This window comes from Equus przewalskii, chromosome 20, assembly GCF_037783145.1.
Source record: "Equus przewalskii isolate Varuska chromosome 20, EquPr2, whole genome shotgun sequence".
Lineage (NCBI taxonomy): Eukaryota > Metazoa > Chordata > Mammalia > Perissodactyla > Equidae > Equus > Equus przewalskii.
In genome coordinates, this window is record NC_091850.1 from 57,354,953 (window position 1) to 57,378,411 (window position 23,459).

Here is a 23,459-nt window from a genome sequence, read left to right on the forward strand (position 1 = left end):
GTAGAAATGTTTGAATACACCAATTATCAGAACACAGTAAATGGATTTTAAAACAGTGAAAGTTATGTATAAGAAAAACATCTAAAACATAAAGGAACAGGATGGTTAGGCGTGGATGGGGTTTGCACACCAGCCAGTCAGGCCGAGAAAGCTGGTGTGGCAATATTAATATCAGACAAAATGAGCTTTATGTCAAAGGCACTGTCAGAGAGATTTTCTTAAGATGCAAAACACATAAGCCATAAAGAAAAAGAATGACTATTTGCTATGCTAAAAGTTTAAACTCATCTGATTTTTTAAAAAATCCTTAAATGAAAGACAAGCCACAAACCGAGAGAAAATGCATAACTGACGAAATGCTGCTATCCTGCATATAAAAAGAACTGCAATAAAAAGTTCAGGAAAGGACAAGCAAGTGCAGGAGGCACAGGAAAGGCTGGAGCTGCACACTTAGGGAAGAAACCAGGCTGGGGGTGTCTGCTGGTGGCTGACTGGAGTCCTTAGGGGGGTCTTGGGGGCCCTCCTGCCTGCAGCCCACTCAACCTTCAAACCACAGCCCAGGGTCATCCCCACTCGAAGCCTTGGCTGCTGGGCCCACAACCTTGACGTCAGGTCTTGGCTCAGATGCTGCCTCCCAGCGCAGCTTTGCTCACAAATCACCACGTGGGCTACCCCCGCCTGGCTAATCTATTTACACAGCACCTGTCCCCTTCGCTAGGCTGCAGAACTTAGGTGGTCTGTGGTCACTTGTCTGCACCCCTTCCCCCATGCACACACGGGGAGAGACCCCACAGAGCTGCCTCACCCATCCACCAGTGAGGACACAGCGAGACGTCTGTGACCCAGAAGTGGAGCTTCACCCAACCATGCCAGCACCCTGATGTCAGACTTCCAGCCGCCAGAAATTTGAGAAATGAATGTCTGTTGTTGCTAAGCTGCCCAGCGTGCAGCACTTTCGTTATAGCAGCCCAAACGTACTGAGACACATGCACAGTGGCAGGACCCCTGTGGAGGATACTTAGGCAGCAGCTAGTGAGCAAAGGTGTATTGTTGTCAGCATTCTCAGGACTGTCCTCCGTCCTGCAGAAGCACACAGGCGGGTGGGCAGCTGCTGGGCGGGTAGAGGAAGTCTGGAATTGACCCACATGTCTGTCCGCAGAGCAGATAAGTGGTGGTAGAGTCATCTGAGGGAGTGAAAACGAGGGATCTCCATGTACAGGTCTCAACACCCATGAGTCTAAAGACTAAAGAGCAAGGATAAGATGGGGAGGGCATGGGGGGGAGTAGGGGGCGTGGGGTGCGGGGCAGGGCATGGGGGAAGGCAGGCTAGGCAGGCGGCCACGAGGGCTGGAGCGGCTGGATTAGACCCAGCAGATGGGGGTAGGCTGGCCTGGCCTCCCCTGAGAAGGACACTGGAGTCTGAGGATGCAGAGGAGCCTGGTCAGGGCTGGACCTTCTCAGCAGGGGCAGATCCGAGCTCTGCTCAGGGCACTGACGTGTCTTCAATTTGGGGAGTGTTCTCTGACCAAAGGAAAGGAAAACACCACTTCCTGGGCCTGGGAGGGGTCTCTGTGTGGGCCCTGATGACCCCCTGCCCCTTCCCACACACCTGCCACCAAGTCCTGGGCTGGGTGGGGCTGACCCCTCAGGGTCCCCCACACACACGGGAACCAGACATCTGCTCCCTACAGGACAGGCCGAGCCTGGGGTGTCCTGAAGGCACCTGGGAGGGTCCCCCAACCCTGAGTGATGGCGGGAGAGGGGCTGGTGGGCAGAGGAGAAAGTGCTGCAGGGCCCACAGCAAGGACGTGGCTGGGTGGGTCTCCCTCCTCCTGTGACTTCCGGCTCCAGCATGTCTATTTTCTCTTTATTACTGCCTGGCATCTAGTGGTGGAGGACTGTCTCAGAATGTAAATTAACCAACACACACTTCAAAGGAAATAAAGTGACTTCATTTGGAAAATCAAGTAGATGTTTCCATTTATGGTAAATACTATCAACATGTGATTTATTTTACACCAATATTGCAAATTTAATACAAACCACAGTATCAGAAATATATTTGAAAGCTCTTTCTAAAGGCACTGAGAAAACAGTACAAAAAGCTACATTATAGAGTATCCATTTAAAAAATTTCAACATCTGTCTAGATATTGAAAACTTTTTTCTTCCAGAAGAAACTGCAAAAATATAAAATATAATTTGTATTTATCGCCTCCCTTCCATCCCATTCCCACATTATACTTGATTTTAATCTTTTCGGCTATATAGGCAAAAGCTACAGACCACAGGAACACATAAGCTTGTAATTAGTACTGATAATGACATTCTAAAGCAGAAATTACCACATCTGCACCTTCTACATCTATCAGCATCCTCCCCATACAACTTCTCAGGAGGGGCATGGGTGTAAAAATCACGAAAGTGCTCATTCAGGGAAGTTTTGATGCTGACCCAGCAGAGGAGGGACCGGGGCTCCAGGACCTGGGCCCTGAGCATGATGGGCATCTCCAAGCAGAGCTGATGTCCAGATGCTGAAGTCCACATCAACAAAGCGTGACTTGCCCGCCCACCAACTATGGCCAATATGGTGCCCATGGTCCCAGAAGAGTGAGTGCAGAGGGCTGCACTGAGTGTCGGGGAGCAGGCAGCCAGGTGGCCCTTGTGGGCAGGGACAGCTGTGTGCTAACCTCACGTGAGGCTCACGCTGGCAGCTCCTCTTTGGTTACACTGGGATCTGGCTATGGTGTGCAAATATGCAGTGACGTCTCAGAGCTCCTTCCTTTCAGTCCCTTGTTTTCCCAGTTACATGTTACATGCATGCAATACTGAGACTCCCAGGTGGAGGTGAACTTAGAGGGCACATGCCCTTGTCCCTGAGGAGGAGGAGTCTACCCCCCAGCACAGCTGGGCCCAGCCACAGGGGCACTTGACCCCAAGAGCTCCCCACTGCTGCTTCCTTCTGCTTGGGGTGATTTCCATGCCTGGTGCACCCCCTGCACTAATGCACCAGTGGGGTGGGGTCGCCAGGAAGGTGCAGTGCCATCTCTGGGTGGGGACTCTGGGCGACCTCCACTTTTTCTTTTTAAAGATTAGCCCTGAGCCAACATCTGTTGCCAATCTTCTTTTTTTTTTCTTCTTCTTCTTCTCCCCAAGGCCCCCCAGTACATAGTTGTATATTTTAATCGTGGGTCCTTCTGGTTCTGCTATGTGGGATGCCACCTCAGCATGGCCTGATCAGTGGTGCTAGGTCTGCACCCAGGATTCAAACCGGCGAAACCCTGGGCCGCCAAAGCGGAGCGCGCGAACTTTACCACTCGGCCATGGGGCCGGCCCCTCTGCTTTATGATTTATGCTCTTGTATCTAAATTTCCTACACCAGAAGGTAGTTACCTTTACAACTTTGTTTAAAAACATCACCTGTCTGCCCTGTCTCTAATAATTCTTCCTGAGACGGCGATTGGAATCCTCATTTGAAAAACTGTAGACAGTCAACAAGAGAGCAAGACAAGTCCGCTTCCTATTTCTTTTCTCCACGTTTTGTACTTTTCTATACGCCATGGGTCACTTAACAACACAGAGATGTTCTGAGAAATGCATGGTTATACGATTTCATCGTTGTGTGAAAATCATAGAGTGACATACACAAACCTAGGCGGTCCAGCCTACTACACACCTAGGCGCCGTGGGACTAATCTTCCTGGACCACCGTCATAGACAGTCCCTCATTGACTGAAACGTTGCTATGCAGCGTGTGACTGCACTTCCAAACCCAGACTCTGTAAACTCCAAGTCACATGATGTGCTGAGACAGATTAGCATAAACCATCTTCAGAGGCCCATTACAAACACCAGAGAAACTTCCAGAAGGAACAGGATATTATCCTGTCAGTTTCCACTCCAAGTATGGCCTCAAACTCCGCTGTGGAGTCGTAGAGCACATGTTGCATACTGTAGTGAGTGCAGGACCTGGCGCTGACACCTCTCCTGCCTGGAACTTTCTAGATTCCCTCCATGGATGGGCACATGGTCACCTGTAGCTCAGTGAGTTATGTTCCTAATTTATTGTCTGGGCAGTGGAATACCAAGGGTGTGACTGCTCTCTGAAATCCACTCCATGCAGGCGTCGATCTCCCTTCACAGCCAGGCAGGGAAGCTGGGAGGTGGGTGTGGGGCCCCTGGAAACCACACGGCAGACATGATTGCTGGTCAGCCTGCACTCACTGCCACCTCTTGGAGCATGGAGTCCTGCCCACCAGGCCAACATGTCTCACTTTGGCTGCTTTCAGAAAAATTTTAATTCCTCGAAGAGAAATACTATCCTACTTGAACAGACTTAAAACCACTTTGCATTTAAGAACTTCCATGATATTTTACAAAATACAGAATACACTGTTGCATTGCTCCAGATGTAATGGGACTGGACTTGTGCAACTCTGCAGAGTGTTGCTTAAGAGAGGCTCTGGCCTGCACCCCGCCCCGGCTGAGGGGTAAATCTGAGCGCGGACAGACGCCAGTTTTTAGAAATGCCCCTTCTATGGCAGGAAAGTGCACTCAGAGGCCTTGGGCGGCATCAGTGTTGCCAAGCCACTCTTGGGGAACACCCCGGGCACCCCACCCTGGCTGTGAGGACCCCATGAGGGCGAGTCCAGGGGCTCACGCTTGACGACGGGTGCAGCTCCAGGAGCTCTGCAGTCACAGCCCAGAGTCGGGGGCAGGGGGCCCCGCGCACAGAGGCCGGGCGGGGGCTCCGGCTCGGGAAGACCATGCATGTGCTCCAGGCAGGCACACTGTGTGGGGTGGAACGGGGCCAGTTCCCTGCCGGGTCTGGGGTGAGCCCCCAGCAGGCCATGCCCCATATGCGGGGTGTAGCAGTGGTGCCTGGGGTCTGGCTCTGACTTCAGGTGCATCCTGGTAGGGAAAGTGACCAGCTGTCTCTTGGCCACCTCACTGGCTCCCAGCCACATGCGGCCTGGGGACACAGAGTAGCCATCTGCTGTATCCTCGGACCCAGAGTCACTCTCCATCTTGATGGGCACATCAAGTGACAACATGGTGTTGCACAGGGCTCCTGGGGGCATCGGCACACCTCGCAACTTGGCATCCTCGGTAGAATAGCCCCCCACTGCAAGATGCTGTGCTGCGGGCTGAGGGAGCCCATTCTCCAGGCTCCCCTGGGGGAAGGGGCAGCTGGTGGGAGGGTGCCCCTGGCCCTGACCGCGGTCCCGCAAGGCTCTGCTTGTCCGGCTGCCGTATGCACTGGGGGAATGGTTCGCTGGGTGAGAGCTGGGTGAATTCCTGAAAGCAGTGACGCCACTGGCATGGAGGGTGCCCTGGACGCCCAGGTAGGGCATGCAGGAACCGTGAGGCACAGCACGCACGGAGAACAGATCACGCTTGCTGGGTTCCAGCTTCAGCTGGGTGCCATCCTGACCGTGTTTCCCTGTTGTCCAATTCAGGTGCTTCCCGGGTGCGGAGGTCTCCAAGTGGCAGTTGTAACTATGTATTTCCTTCTGCCCCCTCGTGCTGGAGGAGCCACTGGACACCCTCCCGAGCTCCTCTGCTCCCCTGTCCCTGCGGAGAGGAGGTGGCCCGTCAGAGCAGGATGGCGATTGGCTGACCTCCTTGGCTGGGGCCTCTAGGGGTGAAACAGCTGTACCTGTGAGGCCTGCCATGTGCCATGCCCCATGGCACATGGCCGCCGCTCTCACCTGCCCAGCAGCCCTAGGATGCCGGTGCCAGCATCCGCCCTTCCTGTAATGACCCTCCCGCAGCCTCCCCACACCGGGCAGGGCTCCAAGGGCTCAGGGGCGAGTGGGGCGCAGAATGTGTGTGCCATCCACCCTTTCCCAGGGAGGTATCTCTGAGAGGCACAGGCCACATGTCAAGGATCAGACACACTGCTATTAACACTGGGGGGGCGGGGGTCCTGGGTGCAAACAGCCCTGTCAAACTACAGCAGACACAGCCTTTGGCCATCTCTGTGCGCTAAGCCCTGTCAATGGCCATGCTGCCACTGTGCTCAGGACACTGTGCGGCATCAGGGCTGGCACCTGTGGTGATGGAGGAGACAGTGACTGGGAGGGCAGGACAGAGCCCAGCACCTACGTGGCCAGGCCAGTCCTCTGACAGGAGGCCCACTGGTCAGGGAGCCGGCAGAGCCCAGGTGGGGCAGGCAGGGGCCCTGTGGGAGGGGAGGGTGTGAGGTGGAGGGGGTTTCCGAGCAAAGGTGAGTGTGGAGGACAGGAAGGTCACTGAGGGTCCAGGCCACAGGTGAAGGGTGAGCCCAGAGGTCCTGAGAGCCCTGGCTGAAGCCCCCGCTGCCCCAGGCCAGTTCCCAGACATGTAGTGACTACTTCTAGGGTGAGAAGCGTGTTTGGGCATGCTCGGCATGTGTCTGCAGGTGTCACTAAGAGGGAGGTTTAGCTGTCATGGTCCAGGCCACCAGACTGGCCACCAGTCACTCTTTTCTTTCTCAACACTGGGCTGTGAGGTGCCACTTACCCTGCGGCTCCCTCAGGGTCAAAGATGAGGTCAGAGCCACCCCTGAGGCACAGGCATGAGGCCCTGGCTGGAACCCGGGCCCAGTGGCCAGCATCGGTCTGTGTCCTGAACACCGAAATGCTGTTTTCCCCATTGCTCCTTCCTGTCAGGATTTAGAGAAACGAAAAGCTGTCATTGCGTGAACTGAACAGCGTCCTGTTCTCAGGCAATGTGACTCATCGAGTTCCTCAGAAATGCACAGACCAGGGCCCACAGGAACAGGCAGTCAGCCAACAAACGCCAACGCCCTCCAAAAGGGCATTTCCGTGGAATACGCCACGGTTTCCAGGGGCACGGAGAGCCCTCCAAGGGACAGAGACACATCTACCCATTTGAAAAAGATGAGACAGTGAATTTTAAAAAGTACCTGCTAAGTAACTGGGTTTTCCGTGCAATTCTGATTCACACAGACTGGTGGTAGTTTTTGCCCTGTGAAGAATAGATAACAGCAAGATAGAGTGTAGATTAAATGTGTGTTGATGGTACAAATTAACAACGTGGCAGGTACTACTGATGATGAGAGCAGAAGACAACAATAACTCACAGTTTTAATTTTTTGTAGATTGTAAAGCCTTTTCTCAGTTACAGATTTGCTGAAAATTCTAATTCATGTAACTTCTCAAGCCAATAAAGGGCTAGTGTATTTGCTTCAGAAGTAGATGTACACAAGGGATGATTTCAGTGCTTTTGTTTTTTTCTGGATGGCCAGAATGAAAATATAGTTGATTCTTGTGATTTGCAGTAGTTATGTTCTGCAAAGTCACCGTGAACACTCAGTGAATATGAACCCTTGCCCCAGGGGAGCGTATGCACACCGCCCCCCCCCACCCAAATACACATCTCACAGACCTTATAATCTTAAATCCTAAGGCAACTCATCCTGGTCGATTCTATCATATTTTTCGAAAGAAAAACAGAGGCTCAGAAGGGTTAAATGACTTGCCTGAGGCCAGCCATTGGCGGGTGCAGTAGTGGGATTCAAAGCTCGTCCAGCTGGCCTCAGAGCCAGGGCTTCCTGCACTCACTGCCCTACCGCTCCATCCTCCAGTCACATCTGGAGGAGAGCTGAGACAAAAGGGGCTGAGACAAGAGGGGAGAGAACAGAGACGAGAGATTAGAGAGGAGAACAGAGACTGAGAATAGAGACAAGAGAACAGAGAAGAGAACAGAGGTGAGAGATGAGAGACGAGAACAGAGATGACAGATTAGAGATGAGAACAGAGAGGAGAACACAGATGAGAGATTAGAGATGAGAACAGAGAGGAGAGACTAGAGATGAGAACAGAGAGGAGAGAACAGAGACGAGAGATTAGAGATGAGAACAGAGATGAGAGACTAGAGATGAGAACAGACGAGAGATTAGAGATGAGAACAGAGGAGAGAATGGGGATAAGAGATTAGAGATGAGAGAACAGAGACGAGAGATTAGAGATGAGAACAGAGGAGAGAATGGGGATAAGAGATTAGAGATGAGAGAACAGAGACAAGAGAACAGAGATGAGAGACTAGAAATGAGAACAGAGACTGAGAATAGAGACAGGAGAACAGAGGAGAGAACAGAGACAAGAGAACAGAGACGAGAGATGAGAACAGAGAGGAGAGGACAGAGATGAGAGATTAGAGAGGAGAACAGAGACTGAGAATAGAGACAAGAGAACAGAGAAGAGAACAGAGATGAGAGATTAGAGATGAGAACAGAGATGAGAGATTAGAGATGAGAACAGAGACGAGAGATTAGAGATGAGAACAGAGGAGAGAATGGGGATAAGAGATTAGAGATGAGAGAACAGAGACGAAAGAACAGAGAGGAGCGACTAGAGATGAGAACAGAGATGAAACAGAGATGAGAACAGAGACAAGAGAATAGAGATAAGAGAACAGAGACTGAGAACAGAGAGGAGAGATTAGAGTCAAGAACAGAGACGGGAGACTAGAGATGAGAGAAGCGTGGCAAGAACAGAAACAGAACTGAGACAAGAGGATGGCGCGTCGCCCTCAGCTGGGAACATGAGCATCCATCGAGTGGCTCAAATTTTTGCCACGACGTGCATGTCTAGGATTGGCTGCAACAGCCCCTGGGTGTTGATGTTAGAACACACATAAATTTTAGCGAGTAGGAAGGTTCACACATACATATTCTGTGAACAGTTAGAAGTGAAAGACACGTCCCCACATCCCTTCAGGAAAAGTTGTGGAGGACGTGTCTGGGGGATGACCGTGGGCCTTCTAGAGCAGCCTCTCAGGGCATCTTCTCTGGGTTTGCCTCTTACGCCATCTCCAAGCTCAGAGGTGAAGGCCACGTATGTGCTCAAAGTTGGCTTATGAATCCGGCTCAGAGCAGGAGGTAATTCCAAAAAAAACTAGGAAGCTGAGAGAAGTGATTTGCTCCTTTCTCAAAATGTTGGGTGGGAGCCAGCATTCTCCGCTGGGGCTTTGTCTTCCCCTCTGAGTTTCAGTACCACTCTGGACAGTATGTCTGCACTGACTGAGCTCTCATTACACGTGCCAGCTTCACATCCCTTGCTGCACTGGTCCTCGCGAGCCATCCCAGGTGGGCAGATCTGCCTACAGAGGAGTAGGGTGACCCGGAGCCCACACCTGCTGCCCCCACGCCTGAGCACCTGTGCAGCCAGCCTGCACTTCCCCGAACGGGCACCAGGGGGCAGCAGGACCCCTCAGAAAAGAGATGGGAGGGGAGCGTGTTCCTCTACCTTGTTTGTAGAGCTGGAAACAATACAGAAAAGAGAAATCTCCTCCTGTGAGTTTCAATTACAATTATTAAGCCAAAACAGCTTAAAAATACAGAAAACTCTGCGACAGTAAATGCAGATGGAGAGTGTTTCAGGGGATGAGGGCGTGAGTCCCGGTGGCGAGACCCAGGTGCGGAGGGCTCGCCCGGCAGGCAGCTGACGTCACAGTGAACTCTGCAGGAGTGGGCTGGCCCCGCGCAATGACCTCCTCGCTCTGCACACCTTCACATTGATCACTTGCTATCTCTCTTGTTTTTATAGTTTTCTCCCTTGAGTATTCTGCTTTCCCTCCCTTATATTTTATGACATTTTATATTTTTAAAAATGAGGCATGTATATTTAATTTTAAAATGCTCCAGAAAACTGCTGTCCTAGCACGCTAGCCTGGTCAGGGCACCCAGAGGACGGCCTGGGCCTCCCTCCCTGCACACGGCGAGACTGTCGGGGGGCGGGGGGTGCCTATGCCACCAAGGCAGCGGCTCCACCTGCAGACCTGAGGCAACCATGTCCTCAGGAGCAGAAACAGGAGCAAGCATCTCAAGAACCCAGAGCACAGCATAGAAGCGGCTGTTGTCAGGTTTTCTAATTGTCTGAATGGTCAGCTTGAGGACATCAACGGTGAATCGTGGCCACTGAAGAGGAATGGACACTCACACCCACCAGACAGGAGGGGCCTGCAGGTGGCTCTGGGGACTGCAGAGAGAAGACTGGGGCCCTTCCTCCCCTCCCAGTGTCACCGTGTACAAGGTGCGCAGGAATTCCCTAGACTAGGTCACAGAGCCCTCATATTCCTTATGGACAGGCCCCCATTTGGGGCATCAGGCTGTCAGCAGGTGTGTAACCAGGACCCTTCCACAGAACTCAGGGCTAAGAAGTGGGTCCTGGTGGACGTGATGTTCCCACTGATGGTGTGAGTGAGAACACAGAAGCACCTACACCGAACTGAAGGGACAGGCAGAGGGAGGGGAAGCAAGTACGTGGGATCCTGTTGAGTCCCAGATCTAAAACCCACAGTCAAGGACCGGAGGCTGGGGCTGTCACAGACAAAGGGGCAGGCTGGCTTGGCCCAGCCCCCGCTCTGCGCTCAGACCCCCATCCCATCTGATGGTGGTTTAGGCAGATGGCACCGCCCTGGAGGAGGCACGGGGAGCCCAAAGCCCAGACATTCCCAGGTCAGGGAGGGCAGAAAGGGGTGCGTTGTGCGCTCGCCTCCTGAAAGGGCCCAACAAGGCAGTAACCCAGGAGGTGGCACTGGTGGAGGCTTTCCTGGCAAGCAGGAGGCAGGAGAGGGGGACAGGTGTTCCCAAAGGAGATGCCAGGCCTGTGCGTTCCCTGGGCGAGCCGAGATGCCCTGCGTCAAAAGGCATGATGCAAACTCATGTGACTGCACTCTGTGAGTGAAGGAAGCCCACTGTGGGTCACAGGTGGCTGGGGGGACACCCGACAGGCACTTGGGGCAGAAGGAGTGAGAAGGACAGTGCTGAGAAGGCTCCCTCTTGGAGAGTGCCCCCTGGCCCTCGGAGGGGACTCTGCTGGTGTAGCTGGAAAGCTGTGCTGCTCTGAGCTCTCTGTTTCAAGCCCTGTTGGGTCTTGGCTGAGGCCCCCTGGAGCCCATGAGCTGGAGGCAGGGCCCAGTGGGGATGCTCCTCTGCAGCTGCTGGCTCGGCTGAGCTCCACTGTGGGGACAGTCACTAAGGGACAGAAAAGTGGCTTGGGGACTCAGGGGTCTTTTGACAGCCTGCACCTGTGACCCATGTGGGGAAGGCGTCTTGCACATTCCACTGGGGGAGACAAAAGTCACATCTCAGGCCTCCCCACCTCCCTTCTCCCCGGGTCTCACTCACAAGGTGTCTTTCCACACAGTTGGAAAACATGGTTTACATACGCACAACATCTTAAATCGTTCCCAAGAGACTGATTTGTGCAACACAGATCTGACCATGCCAAGAAACCACAGACGTGAGTCACCCAGGAAACTCAGTGCAAGGTGACCCACTACCGAAAAGCTGAGGGTACTCTGCATGGGCAGTGGGGCAGCCGTGCTGGGTCTCCGCCATCTGGGGACATCTGTCTCTGGCCTTTGTCCCAGTGGTGAGTGCTGTGTGTGAGGGTGGGACAGCAAAGAGAAGAGGCTGCGGCCCCTGGACTCGCATCCCCCACAGTGGACATGGGCTCAGGGTGCTCATTTTGAGACCGTAACTGGAAGAGTTAGGAACAAGCGCTGCAGGCGGTGTTTGGTGCCACACTTCACAAATATTAGTTTAGAAGCATTTCTTCCTTCTAATAGTTGTTTCCTACATAATGTACCAGCTTTACAACACCAAGATTCTCATTTTATTGCTTGTGGAATAGACAGAAATGCTCAGTGTCGAGACGCTCTGTTTCAAGAACCCGTGGTGAGTGCAGCTGCCCAGGGGGCCCTTACTCACTTTGTGTCCATTGTTGCTGAGATGTCCACCCTGTGCTTCGCCCTCAAAAATGCACTCTTCATTTTCATCTCTGCCACGGAAGGCAGGAGCACAGGTACCACGATGCAGAAGAGGGAGAGTCGTGGGGGCAGGACGGTCCCCGAGGGTGCCTTCCTTTTCTGTCCAAACAGGAATTGCAGTTTTCCTTGAAACTGCATCGTCTGGTGTTTTAAAGACAGAAATGAAAGCAGGTTCACAGAGCAAATTAGCAACACTGTCAAAGGACAGGAAACTCGAATTCTCAGGGATAGAAGCAGAGTCTTATCCTGAGTCTCTAAGGAGACACGAACGAACACTTCTTCCATACTTCGCCTCCTTGGGACATGTACTCTCCCAGGCCTTCAGAATCATTCACGGGCTCCTCTGGAGTCTGTGTAATATTGTTTAACTGACAAGCATGTTCTCATGTGGGCGTTCACGGGTGTGTGGGTGCGTGAGCTGACCCTTACACAGTAGGCGTGAATGTACGTCAACCAGGGCTGTCACTGACCTGTGGCAGAGCCATCAGCCAGCCCCCGGGGAGGATTTGCTGGAGTAGATAATCTCTGAGGATGGTTCCAGCTTTAACCCTCCATTTCCAAGTCATCATCCCTTCATTCATGATCATAAGACTTAACACACAACCTGATTTTGTTTAGAATATCTAGCAAGAGTTAAAAAGCCAGCAAGCAACTTAGGAGTTTGTGATAAAAGAAAATAAAAGATCTCTCTGCAATGGAAAAGCTAATCCTAACTGAGTTAGTTACTAAGTGTCTTCAAGGAAGAATGACTCCACAACGTGACCCCACTCTCTCCATATCCTAATCCCATCCATCCATCTGTCCATTCATGCTCCCATCCATCTATCCTCCTAACCATCCACCCCTCCATCCATCCATTTATCCTGCTGTCCATCTATCCATCCATCCATCCATCCCTCCATCCATCCTGCCCTCCATCTATCCATCCATCCCTCCATCCATCCATCCTCCCATCCATCCCTCCATCCATCTCTCCATCCCTCCATCCATCCCTCCATCCATCCATCCCTCCATCCATCTATCGATCTATCCTCCCATCCATCCATCTCTCCATCCCTCCATCCATCCCTCCATCCCTCCATCCATCCATCCATCCATCCTCCCATCCATCCCTCCATCCATCGATCGATCTATCCTCCCATCCATCCATCTCTCCATCCCTCCATCCATCCCTCCATCCATCCCTCCATCCTCCCATCCATCCATCTATCCATCCATCCTCCCATCCCTCCATCCCTCCCTCCATCCCTCCCTCCTCCCATCCATCCCTCCATCCATCCCTCCATCCACTATCCATCCATCCATCCCTCCATCCATCTGTCCATCCATCTATCCTTCCATCCACCTACCCATCCATCTGTCCATCTCTCCATTTGTCTCTGGATTTATTGAACGAAGAAACACTCACAAAGCACCCAGTCACCAGCTTGGTGTGGTGGATTCAAAGCAGTGGTGTACTGGGATATGTTTAAGATCCAACTCTCCAGAGACAAAAGCCCTCACTTCCAGTGTTTACCAATTTCTTTGGTGTAAACATTCCCACCATAGCTGATTTCAAGCTACTAACCTAATGCCAACTAGACCTCCAAGACCCTGAAATTCTAACACTGGGCTGTCGTGCATCTTGTGCAGACTGTGGGGACAGGGTGGCTTTCACACAGCCACGGGGTAGAGCTGGGAAGAGCCCAGGAGTTGTGCAAATGTTGCATTACACACTGGCCTGTTCTCAGCACACTCATCTTGGGTGCCAGAGCCCTTTCATGTGTGTGCAGTGAAATAAGACGGACACTTTTCAAACTAATTTCTTTTGTTTGTTTCCTCTACTCAGTGCTTTGTTTTACAATTTCCTGCCAAACACCAAACATCAGGGGTTCGTCCCTCCAGGGGACCCACAGCCCAGGTGGGAAGATGGACCCCCCAGAAGGCCCCAAAGTCAAGGTGGATGAGACAGACCGCCAGGGACCCACAGCCTAGGTGGGGCTGGGGAGGAGCGTGTGGTGGTCGTGGGAGTGGGGCACCTCTACACACATCCATGATGGACCAGAAGCTGAGCCCAAAGGCCCAAGAGTCCTGGGGCCAGAGGGTCAGGTGTTGCATTACTGCCACAAGGATGGGGGCATAGGGGCTGCTGGGAGAGCTGTAACCCAGGAGACTCTGCGAACAGGCTGGGGAGGGGGGTGGCAGAGGTTCTGGAGAAGGATACAGGCATTGGGGTCTGCAAGGTGGGCGGAGGGCTGAGGTGGGCTGGGGGCTCTGTTTTGTTGTACTGAGGAGGATGGCTCCTCCTTCCCCTCCTCCCTTTCAGTGAGGCGCTGGGAGAGGAAATGGCCAAACAAGAGACTGGAAACCCCAGCTATCTATTTGCAAGAGAAGAGATTAAAACCAAAACGCCTGGCAGAGACATATTCTCAGATCTGAGGCTCTCCTGATCCTCAGTTCTGGGTGGGCTCCATGTGCAGGATGTGGGGTGCACCAGGAATAGGTTCTAAAAGTACAACTGAATGTGAATAACCCACCACAGTATAAACTACTGCAGATTTTAACTATGTCGTCTTGTCCTGTCATCTGTCCATCCCAGACCTCACATTCCGCTGTCCTCTCGTCCCGCTCAGCCCTGCTGTACAAGGACGAGGTGAGCGCCTCCTAGCCCTCCCTGGTCCCTGTATTCCTTCTGCACCAGGCGGAGTGCAGGAACACATCCCAGACGTCAGGGATCCCCCGCCCGACCCACTCACTCACCAGGAAGCCCGAGGTGCTGTCCAGCAGGCAGCGCACGCGGCAGACGAAGCAGCGGGTCAGGAAGGCCGAGTACTCCGTGGGCGAACCCGCACCCCCCTCCTGGGCCCTGAGCAGCCTTCCCAGGACGGCGTCCTCTCCTGCCCAGGTGGGCACAGGCAGCCATGTGGCCGGGAGGCGAGACGGAGAGAAACCGTAAAGACACTCTGATAAGTGTGTCGTACGTGTAACAGCAAGCGGTGAGCACATCACACACACACAACACACGCCTGTGCCGCATGCCCACGGGCACACAGCTGGTGTTTCTCCCTGCCCCCCGCCTCTCTTCCACCCCCGCAGAGACCATTTGTCTTCACTGTCCTTTGCCCTTAAAAACGTCCTTTTAGGAGAGTTCATGTATCATGATAGATCAGTTGTTTAGTGTTGCTGGTTTGAGTTTTATAAAACGCTGCTGTGTCGGCACCAGGGGTTTCTTTTTTCACTCAACTTTAGGGGTAAGTCGTGCTGTTGTGTGAGGCTATGCTGTAAACTTTTTTGACTTGTTTACAACTTCTGGGGAGACATGTGAGAGGATCGACTCTTCCTGCAAGGGATGCCCGTGGACAGCACCCCATCCCCTCACAGCCCGATGTCCTGTCCCCTCGCACTCCCATTCCCCATGGAGCTGCGCCTGTGGAGCGTGTCTGGGGGTGCTTTGCAGGCAGTCTTGCCCAGAACGGGCAACGTCTCTGAACAGACAACAATCTTTTGGGGCTTTTTTCACATAAATCTAACATAGCCAAAGGAATTTCCTGGAAGATGTGCGTCTTGGGGGGCAGTTTGCAAACCAAGAGACAAGTATTGCTGCTTCTTGGCGAGGTGGTCTCACGCCTCACTGAGCAGAGAAGCAGCCAGGGAGGCGCGTAGGGGCGCACTGGAGACGGTGGGGGCGTGTGGGAGGAGGTCCATGAGGACGGGTCGTCACTGCACTCAGTGTGAAAGGAAGGGAGGAAGAGAAAGCACCATGCAGTCACACAAAGTGCCACGCCTCAGTTGGACCCACCTGTCTCCGAGCGCAGCGGCTGCCCACACACCACCTGGGGAGGGTCCATGGCCCAGTGCAGCTGCCGGCAGAAGTCCTGACGGTCATCCACGTGGATGTAGTCGTAGATGTTTTGGTGCATCACATCCGTCTGAAACATTGCAAAAGTCATTTCAGCTCTAAGTGAATTTTCACATTTTATTCCAGTGATCAATAACCACAAAGTGTCTCATCCATCTGTCAAAAGCAAGCCACAGCCAAGGAGAGAAGGTCTGTGGAAGGACAGGAGTGTGGCCTCGAGACACTCCCTCCTGGGAGGATGTCCACGCAGCCTGGAACACCAGGTGTCCAACGCACGAGGTGCAGAGCCGGGCATGCTGCTGGTGCCTGACCTCCCACCCACCCGGCAGGCAGAGCCCTCGGGCAGAGCAGGCGGCTCAGACACCAAACGCCTTCTGGGGCCAAGATACTTCTTCTCCAAACATCTCCAAACTGGCGACCCTCCGCGACTCGGAGAATTCGTCAAGTTGTGTGTCAACCCCCGCGTTATACTTGAATCACAGTTCACTGGGAAGGCACCCCTCTGAGGTGAGGTGGGAGCCAGCAGGTGAGACGAGAGTCCCCAGTGAGGCGAGAGCCTGGCCAATGACTTCCTTCTCCCAAGCACCTCTGGCCTGGCCAGTGACCCTCCAGGATGCTGCAAGGACTCACCAGTCCACAGCCCTCTCTCTGGTCCTCTTCCTCCCACCTGTTCGGGTCCCAAATGCCAAGGCCGATGCTCATGGCACCAGGTCCACACTGGAAAGCTGAGTCTGGGGCACAGAGCCACACCCACGGGCTACAGAGACCAGCTTCAGTGGAACACAACTGTGGTTACTGTCGGTAAAAACCGTCCTCAGTGTGTTGATGAATGAGGAGGCCCTGCACCCCTCCCCGCGACCTCCTCTACTGAAGAGTGCTACTCACGACCCGCAGGGAGCCCAGCCTGAGAACACTTGACGAACCCGCCAGGTGGTCAGCCACTTCTCCAGAACCGAAGGCTTCTCCTTGAAACCTTTCTAGTTCCCATCATTTCCCAAACGGATCATTACAATAACTTAGTAGAGGGAAATTCCTGAAGAATCAAGACTTTGGAAACAGGGTTATCTTTCAAGAAGGTAACCAGTAAACTGGCCCAGAGTGGGTGAGATCCACCCTCATTGTTGCCCGTAACTCTGTGGCTAAGGCCCCTTGGGATCCCTGAGGGTCAAACAAGATGCAGCCTCAGGAAGGTAGAGCAGGGATGCCACCACAGCTCCAAGGGCAGACTCTCATCACCTGTGTGCCCACAGCCCAAGGCGACCACAGCTCCAAGGGCAGACTCTCATCACCTGTGTGCCCACAGCCCAAGGCCACCACAGCTCCAAGGGCAGACTCTCATCACCTGTGTGCCCACAGCCCAAGGCGACATGTCTTCACCGAGAGGAGTGGACACAGGTCAGCAGGGGTGTTGCCCTTGGTCAGTGTTGTCCAGGGCCAGGGTCTCTGGATGTGCACGTGGGGCCAACGGGCAGAGACCAGCTCGCAGTGCAAGTGAACGTATCAGGCCTTCCTTCCAGCCCAAGACCCACCGGCTCCGCCTCACCTGGTGGTTCTCACCTCAGCTGGTGGTTCTTGTCTCACCTGATGGTTCTCATCTCACCGGGCAGGCAGCTCTTGCCTCACCTGGCGGCTCCCGTCTTACCTGGCAACTTTACGATCACAGTGCACTTCCTATAGCAATGCTTTCTTAATAAACTTTCGTGATTCAGGCATAATGTGTAGGCTGAAAAGTGCCCAAGTCCTACACACACAGCCTGACGATTTCCCCATGTGAACACCACCCAGTCAGGAACCAGGACACCACAGCATCTCAGAGCCCCTTCCCCACCTCCTCCCCAGAGGTGGTGGTGGTGCAGGCTGGTTCTGCACCTGAATGCAGCGCTGTGCTCTCTGGTGTCTGTCTCCTCTGCTCAGCATCACAACGGTGACACTCACATTGCGTGTGTGGCGGCCTTCCACTCCTCTTGTTGATGGTATTTCATTGTGAATGTCCCACGACTGATCAGCCCACTCTACTGCTCATAGCTGTCTGGGCGTCTCCCATCTGAGCCCATTACAAAGGCTGCCACTGTGTCTCTGAGTGCACTTCTGTGCGTACACACCCAGGAGTGGAATTTCTGGGTCACGGGGTCGCAGAGATTCAGCTTTAGAAGATAACATCAGTTTTCCAAAGTTGTGTGCGAATACACACACCTGCTGTGGCTGTGTAGAAAATTTCCAGTTGCTTCTCGTTCTGGCCAACATTTGGCATTTTCAGCTTTTTTCAATTGAGCCGCTGTGGGGATGTGTCGTGGTTTCTTACTATGGTTTTAATTTGCACATCATGAAGACTAATAAAATTGAGCATCTTCTCAGATATTTATTGGTATTTAAATGCAAGTGAGTGTGCACATACATGTCGTGTGTGTGCATCTGTGGCCTATTTGTGATTTTTCACAAATTTCCAGTGAGCTTTTTGCCAATCTGTCAGTGTTCCTTCTCTGTTCTGGACATGAGCGCTTTATTGGGTGTACCCGTTGCGAACATCCTCCCTCCCTGGCTGGCCTCTCTGCTCTCTTAGTGGGTCTAACACAGTCTGATTCTTCAGTCCTTCCATGTGGATGAGGTTTTTGTCCTGTCGAAGAAATCTTTCCTCATAGTTCTCCTAACTCTGCCCTGTTATCATCTAGAAACTTCTACCGTCCACCTCATAGTTACTGTGCATGGCATAAGGTAAGAGTCAAGCTTCATTTCCTCCCATGTGGATCTGTTCTGCCCTGCGGCATTTCCTGAAAGACCCCCACAGCCCCCAGTCCAGCAGGGCCAGCTGAACCACACACTCCACATCTATGCGTGTGCGTCTGCCCTGAATCCAGTTGTCTCCTGGGTCTGCGGTCCACCCTTGCAGTGATCCCACCACGTTGTAACTGCTAGTTTCACAGGAAGCCTTGTCTCTGGAACCCTAAGTCCCCTAGTAACCCTAACTCCTGCTCCCCGGCTCCCCCGACGGGCTTACTCTGCATTCTCAATTCACTTGTCAATTTCCACCGAGAAGCTGCTCAGTTTTCATGGTAATATCATTAATTCTGTAGCTTGATCTGACATCTTTATAATAATAATATTGAGTCCTCCAATCCATGAATAGGGCCTATCCTTCAATTTATCTGAATCCTCTTTCGTTTCTTTGGATAATGTTTTATATTTTCTCTGTGGAGTTCTGGCATATCACCGGTTGAATGCGTTACTGAGAATCCGGGGTGTTTCCATCCTGTTGTAGACGGCATTTTCCCCTCAATGGTTTTGACCAAAGGAAAAGACTGTGCTGACTCTGAGCACTGGGGAGTCATAATTCTCACAGTAAACTAATGAACAGGCACCCTGACTCACATCCTTCTCTCGCGAGCGTTAACAGGTGACCCAGGCGTTGCCGAGCCCCGGAGGGTGGTGAGTGGCCAACGGGCTTCCCTGGTTGCGCTGTCCATCATCTCCATACACCTTCGTCAATTAACGAAAGGGATGCGTGGGCTTAATATGCATGGTGCGCGTCTGCGGCTTAACCAGAACAAGAGACAGACGAACCTGGAGGGGGCAATAAAAACTGGAAAAGCGGGGCCGGCCCGGTGGTGCAGCGGTTAAGAAGTTCGCCCGTTCCTCTTCTCGGTGGCCGAGGGTTCACCGGTTCGGATCCCGGGTGCAGACATGGCACTGCTTGGCAAAAAGCCATGGGAGGCATCCCACGTATAAAGTAGAGGAAGATGGGCACAGATGTTAGCTCAGGGCCAGCCTTCCTCAGAAAAAAGAGGAGGATTGGCAGCAGTTAGCTCAGGACTGATCTTCCTCAAAAAAAAAAAAACAAACCTCGAAAAGCACTTCTGACTAAGGCAAACTTGGAGATGTATTAAATGTGAATATTTTTCAGGTTGAAGAAACAAAGTTCTGGAGTGTAATAATTAGTGTGGCCCGTATGACCGCCCTCAGTCTTTCTTAACCTTCTAGAGTCTGATTCCTGCAGAGCAAGGTCAAGAGAAATAAATAGTGGGAAAAATTCGAGAAGGAGGGGAGAGAATAATATAACAATTCCTCAAACATTTCAAAAGCAAACACGGCGTCCATCAAGTAAAGCCAATCTTTATTTTAGCTCTACACCATCATTTATGGAGTTCAGACAGCAGCATTACCAAGTTTAACAAGCTGCTCGACCCAGCAGCTACGGGCCCCCCGTGCAGAGCATGCACCTGCTGCCTGACCCGTGGGATTCACAACTGCCCCAACACAGGACAACTCCCTGAGATGCTCACCTTTGAGAGAAAGGATGACTCTTGAATCAATAAATGTCAGTGACAACTACAATACACACCTATAGCCCATCTATTCATCGCAAGGAGCACTGGGCTTGCAGACGATGACAGTAGTCACGCTGTGGTTCACTGTGGTCACAGGGAAACAGCGGGCTCCTGACCTTCTGTGAAGCCTCTGCACAAGAAGCCAGAGCAGCACAGAGCTGCTCTAATATCTCCATGAAACATTTTGCATACACCAGTGGCAATGTCTGATTTAATTTCATTTGGGAATAATTTCCTTATAATAAAAGGCAAAACTTTATTTTACTTCTAACACTTGGAGGGAAATAACCAAATTCCAAGAAAACAAAAGCCCAATTAGCAAGTTCAGACCTGGACTCGAATTTGCTCTGCAGGTCACCTGCACTGACCACTGAAGCCAAACCCTGAGGTGAGACCTCTGAGTTACAGCAGACAGCCCTGGGACTGTCTGGAGAACTCATGGGGCAACTCAGGACACAGTGACTGAAACTAAAAGAAATTCTGAGCACGTGAAGGCAGACCAAACCGCATGTCTTTAGATTCAGGCCCTGCACGCACCACCAAGGAGAGGAAGCCGAAGCTTCACCATTTAGGGGCTGGGGTCGCATGGTGTCCGCATCCTGGTGCTGTCCACCAGCAGGGTCTTAGGGATGATGACTCATTCCCATTCTCCCAAGACCCGGCATCTTCAGGAGTCGGACACGGTGGCGGAGCTCCTGGCCTCACACGCTGTCAGGAGCCGCCAAGGGGAGAAATGCCTTGGGCAGCCACCCCTGAGACAGCCTGGTGATAGAGATGTGTCACAGGCGCAACGCCCTCCCAAACGCTCTGCACGTTCAGGGACCCACAATGTCCCAGCAGCAGCCTCGGAGGCGGACACTTCTGTTGTCCCATCAGTGAAGGAAAATGAGGCTCAGCGCGGTCACCTAACTGCTGAGACAGAGCCGAGGCTGGACTGTGTAGTCTGAGGCGGCAGCCCAGGGGTGAGGCTCTGTGGAGGTCACGCCCACCACTCGATTCACTCACCATCGCTGGCCCCATCCCGTGGGGTCCTCCACCAGGGCCACACCTCAATGGCTGCAGGTGCCAACTCAGGCCAGGTGATCAGCTGCAGCTAGATGCTTTGGGTACGGTGGACGGCCAAAGGACTGTCCCAGGGCCAGTGACAGGAAAGAAGCCTGGTCAGGACAGGGTGTGGCAGTCATCCTGCCCTTGGGTTCACGGGTAGGAAAGTAAACTTAGAGGTGGGTGTCAGAGGAAGTGCTTCTCAGAATCACCTGCAGAGTGACAGCTACTTCAGTTTTGGAAACGATTCAAAATGATGGTTTTCAGTGGGGCCAGCCCCATGGCCTAGTGGCTGAGCCTGCATGCTCCACTCTGGCAGCCCGGGTTCAGTTCCTGGGCACAGACCTACACTGCTCATCAGCAGCCGTGCTGTAGCGGCATCCCACATACAGAATAGAGGAAGGTGGGCACAGATGCTAGCTCAGGGACAATCTTCCTCAAAAAAAAAAGGTGGTTTTGATGGAAATTAGATCAGAGGCTTCGCCAGCCTCAGGGGCCGGAAGCAGACTAGAATGTCCACAACGCATCAGGATCCACGTACTCCAGTCTGGGCTTCCACCACCCTCGCTTCCGGGCACCCCTTGGTTTTCATTATATACTCCACGTGTTGCCTCTCGGATCCAAACCCCCTTTCATTGCTTGGCTCTGACCCCAGGTCCTGCGAACAGTTCCCCTCTGCCAGCAAAGGTCCCGGGGCCCTGCAGGCAGCAGGTGAGTCCCCTCGAGTGTCGGCTGCATCAGGGGCAGCTCCCAGTGACCTCCCCAAGTCTCGCCAACGTCCCCAGGGGTGGTTTCCTCCTGGCCAGCATGACACTACTTGTGCCAATGTCGGGTGGGGGTCTCCAAAATGTGCTCCCTGCTGGGCGCCCAGCCTCAGTCCCGCCGGCACTGCCTCCCCCGCTAAGTCTGCACCCCTTTATTGTTAATCCCATGTTACTAGTTAACAATTCTTTATACTAAACTTAGATTAATTCTTTATATTAAACTGTTCAAAGCACTGCACAGTTTCTGCCTCCAGACGGGACCCTGACTGACACACAGTTTTCTTCTTTCTCAGAGTGCTATTTTGTTCTTTCTCAAATCCGCCTGTTGGGGGTCTCAGATTCTTCAGGGAGAGCGCACTCTGTTAGGGCTTAGGCTTCCTGTGCGTCTGTAACTTTGTGTTGTGAGCTCCTCTTCAGAGTGGATACTTCCATGGGGCGGCTTGTGGTGGTGCAGCTAAGGGTCACATGCCCCAGCGACCTCATCGTCCACGACCAGTTTAAACTCCAGGCTCAGGAGGCTGCAGTCTGCAGTTGGCAAACTCAGATCTGGGTTTCAGACTCAAGCTCTGTGTTTCTCACAGGAGTCTTCTCCTTCCCAGAGCCGGCAGAGAAGCCCGTCTCCTCTCCCGGGCCCTGGGTGGGACTTTCACACCTTTTCTTGGAGGAGCCGCCCTTCTAGGATCCCAGGGTGGGATGGGCCCCAACCTCTGCCTCCGCCTCAACGTCTAGAATCACCGACCTGGGCTGGCCTGGGACAGCACTCCCAGCGAATTACCTGCATGCGAAGAAGGGCATTTCCAGAACACACACTGTCCCGAATGTACCATGCGTCTGGGGCTGAAGAATCGACACTGAGGGTGAGGAGAGGTCCACCCCCAGTGCCAATCGGCCACGTACCACGTGTGGAGCGCCAGGCCGTGCCACAGCCAGCACAGTCGCTGCCCTCACTCTCAGGACACCTGGGTCTCTCGCTGTGACTCCGAGCCCCAGACACAGCTGGGTGTGGAATCTTTGTCTGATAAAAGCTCCGTGATAAGAAAAGCTTGATTTTAGAGATGTTTCAAACCTCGAAGACAATACGTGTTTACAAGGTGACAGAAGCTAACGTGCAGCAGATCAAAAGCTGCGTTTACCTGGTGGAAGCCCAGATAGTCCATGATGGTTGCTGATGCGTAGAATATCATGCCTTCCGCGCTCACGACCAGAGCAAAGCCATGGAGGGACTGGAAGAGACAAAAAGTTGAGTTGGCTCCTAGGCACACTAGTGAAATCACAATTTTTCAAAATGAAAAAGTGCAAGCATTGATTTGCTTGAGTTTTCAACCATTTCTCCTGCTTTGTAGTCTGTATTCATAACCTCAGAAACTCCCACTTCTGATTTATTTATGACACTTTTGAAACAGACCCAAGTTGGCGGGTGACCTGAGAACTGGGTCATGGTCTGCAAGCCTCAGACTTGGGTTCTCCTAATGCTTATTTCAAATTTATGTTTTATAAAATGTAGACATCATCATGACAAGATACCATCAGTACTGAAACAAAACAGGAACCTTTATTTCACCCATGTGGATTTCCCCCTTCATGCACTTTCTTCTATTTTGGTTTTTCTAAGAGTTTTTATCATGAAAAAACGTTGAAAGGCATCAAGTGCTGTTTCTGTATCTACTGAAATAGTCACAGACGTTTTCTTCAGTCTGTTAGTGTGGTGAA

At 52.6% G+C, this 23,459-nt stretch overlaps 1 protein-coding gene across 3 annotated transcripts in view; it reads right to left on the reverse strand.

Annotated features, from left to right (window-relative positions):
- Positions 1-1,930: 1,930 nt before the first annotated feature.
- AHRR (aryl hydrocarbon receptor repressor) overlaps positions 1,931-23,459 on the reverse strand; it is an 82,500-nt gene continuing 60,971 nt past the window's right edge. For 2 of the 3 annotated variants that reach the window (XM_070587311.1, XM_008534384.2), the window contains 7 exons: positions 22,883-22,972; positions 15,560-15,689; positions 14,521-14,657; positions 11,723-11,922; positions 6,911-6,972; positions 6,505-6,646; positions 1,931-5,574 (listed from right to left, as the gene is read on the reverse strand). In XM_070587311.1, the coding sequence (XP_070443412.1) occupies positions 4,536-5,574; positions 6,505-6,646; positions 6,911-6,972; positions 11,723-11,922; positions 14,521-14,657; positions 15,560-15,689; positions 22,883-22,972 (1,800 nt within the window). In that variant the 3' untranslated portion in view covers positions 1,931-4,535. The remainder of the gene's footprint in view (positions 5,575-6,504; positions 6,647-6,910; positions 6,973-11,722; positions 11,923-14,520; positions 14,658-15,559; positions 15,690-22,882; positions 22,973-23,459) is intronic. The other variant, XM_070587312.1, reaches the window with a different exon arrangement.